General features: G+C 36.7%; 1 protein-coding gene across 1 annotated transcript; it reads left to right on the forward strand.

The window, feature by feature from the left end:
* Nucleotides 1-499: 499 nt before the first annotated feature.
* LOC149576591 (germin-like protein 1-1) lies at nt 500-1,517 on the forward strand. Its single transcript, XM_089817005.1, has one exon. It carries the CDS (start codon nt 508-510, stop codon nt 1,180-1,182), a length of 675 nt encoding a protein of 224 aa, XP_089673131.1. The 5' UTR covers nt 500-507; the 3' UTR covers nt 1,183-1,517.
* Nucleotides 1,518-1,872: the final 355 nt, after the last annotated feature.

Raw genomic sequence — 1,872 nt, forward strand, 5'->3', positions numbered from 1 at the left:
CTTAAAATACTCTACCTAGTTACCTTTTCCATGTGTGAATTAAATCACTGCTAACACCCAATCTTTCTTGAAACCAGCAATCCTTGATTCAAATCGCCTCTTCAAAAATTAGAAAAAGAACTGAAAAAAATTGGTTGCGCGTTAAGTGGAGTGTTTTCCTCCAACAAATGTATAAACCATAAACCATCTCTTCGTGAACCGTTCACTCCACAAATAAAAGCAATTCATAGTGATGTGGCTAATCTCCATCCAAGAACACTCTCAAAAATTTCAACACTTTCATAATCTTCAAATCAATTATTGCAGACACTAAAATCAAGACTCATAGAAAAGACCCAGTTAATTGGATACCGTCAAAGGCACGAAGCCATGTAAGAAGATAGACACAACCAACACAAAACCAATAGTTTTATCAAGAAATAACGATGGCGCCAACGCCAAATCTATATATATAGACTACCCAACTCATGACTAATAACATCATTCTTTAGAGCCTTTAGAAACTCCATGGCTTCTCTAAATGCTTTGCTGTCTTCGACCACTCTTCTCATATTGTTTTTAGGGTTTCTAGTGCCCAAAATAAGTGCAGATCCAGATGCAATGCAGGATTTCTGCATAGCAGATACTTCACCTTCCACACTTGTTATGAATGGTCTGCCTTGTATAAATCCCACCAAGGCAACTGCAAAGCACTTTACATCATCCATTTTGAGCACCCAGGGGAATATATCGGCAAACCCATTGGGAGTAAGTGTGATTCTTTTGACGCCAGATACACTGCCCGGCATAAACACACTGGGGACATCAATGGCTCGTATTGATTTGGCGGCGGGCGGGGTGGCGCCGCCACATACACACCCAAGAGCCACTGAAATGGTGTTCGTAATGAGAGGAAAACTGGTTGTTGGTTTTGTTGATAGTACAAACAAATTGTTTTCCCAAGTTGTTAAGGCAGGTGATGTGTTTGTTTTCCCCAAGGGGACTCTTCATTACCTTCAAAACATTGGTCGTCATCCTGCTTCTGTGATTGCTGCTTTTAATAGTCAGAATCCAGGTACATTTCTTGTTTCCTTTGCGGTTTTTGCTTCTAACCAGGCCATTCCTGATGCAGTGCTTGCCAAGGGGTTTCAGATTAGTTTGGAGGAGGTGGGTAAGATTAGAAAGGGGCTTGGTGGCCATTGATGCTCTTTCTACGTGATGGTTAGTGATATATCTCTCGTTCTCACTATGTTTAGGGTAAGAGCCGAGGAATAAGTGAAGTAATGTTACTTTAGGTTTAAAAGAATCTTTCCTTCTTTTTAAGATTTTGCTTAGAGGGTTTCTTATAAGAATTTTGGAGCTATATCATTCCATTGAAATTGTAACTGATTGCAATTGAAATCCAATGTGATATGATAATTGTAATGGCTGGATTTGTACGTCAAAGCCAATTTCCTGGGTTAATCTTAGTGGATTATTTGGGATTATTTGGTGATGATTATTCATTGAAAAGATATCTTATACGAATATTGTTACTATTTTTTCTTTCTAAAATTTTCACTCACTTCTAGTTTACCTTCAATGTGATATGATAATTGTAATGTTCAAATTTGAAGGCTTTCTTTAAACCCCACACATGAAGTAGTGTATATCAAGGCTAGGAAACATCAGTCAATTATGAGTGATGCTTAGTGTGTGGTTAACCCAATGGAAATTTGAGTTTCAAATTGATTTTCATTTAGTTTAAGGTGGTATAAAAGTTGTAATAGTGAAATTTATATAGCTAATTAAATTTCATTTGGCTCAACAAGGTAATGGTGAAATTTGTATATTGGAATTTTTTTGTTTAGTTCAATGTGGTATAATAATTGTAATGAATAAATTTTCTTATTA

This window comes from Cupressus sempervirens, chromosome 1, assembly GCF_028749045.1.
Source record: "Cupressus sempervirens isolate cs-2001-9-10 chromosome 1, ASM2874904v1, whole genome shotgun sequence".
NCBI classification, from domain to species: Eukaryota; Viridiplantae; Streptophyta; class Pinopsida; order Cupressales; family Cupressaceae; genus Cupressus; species Cupressus sempervirens.

Excerpts from the sequence above, each read along its gene's own strand:
- LOC149576591 (XM_089817005.1), top strand. The coding sequence starts at position 508 with ATGGCTTCTCTAAATGCTTTGCTGTCTTCGACCACTCTTCTCATATTG.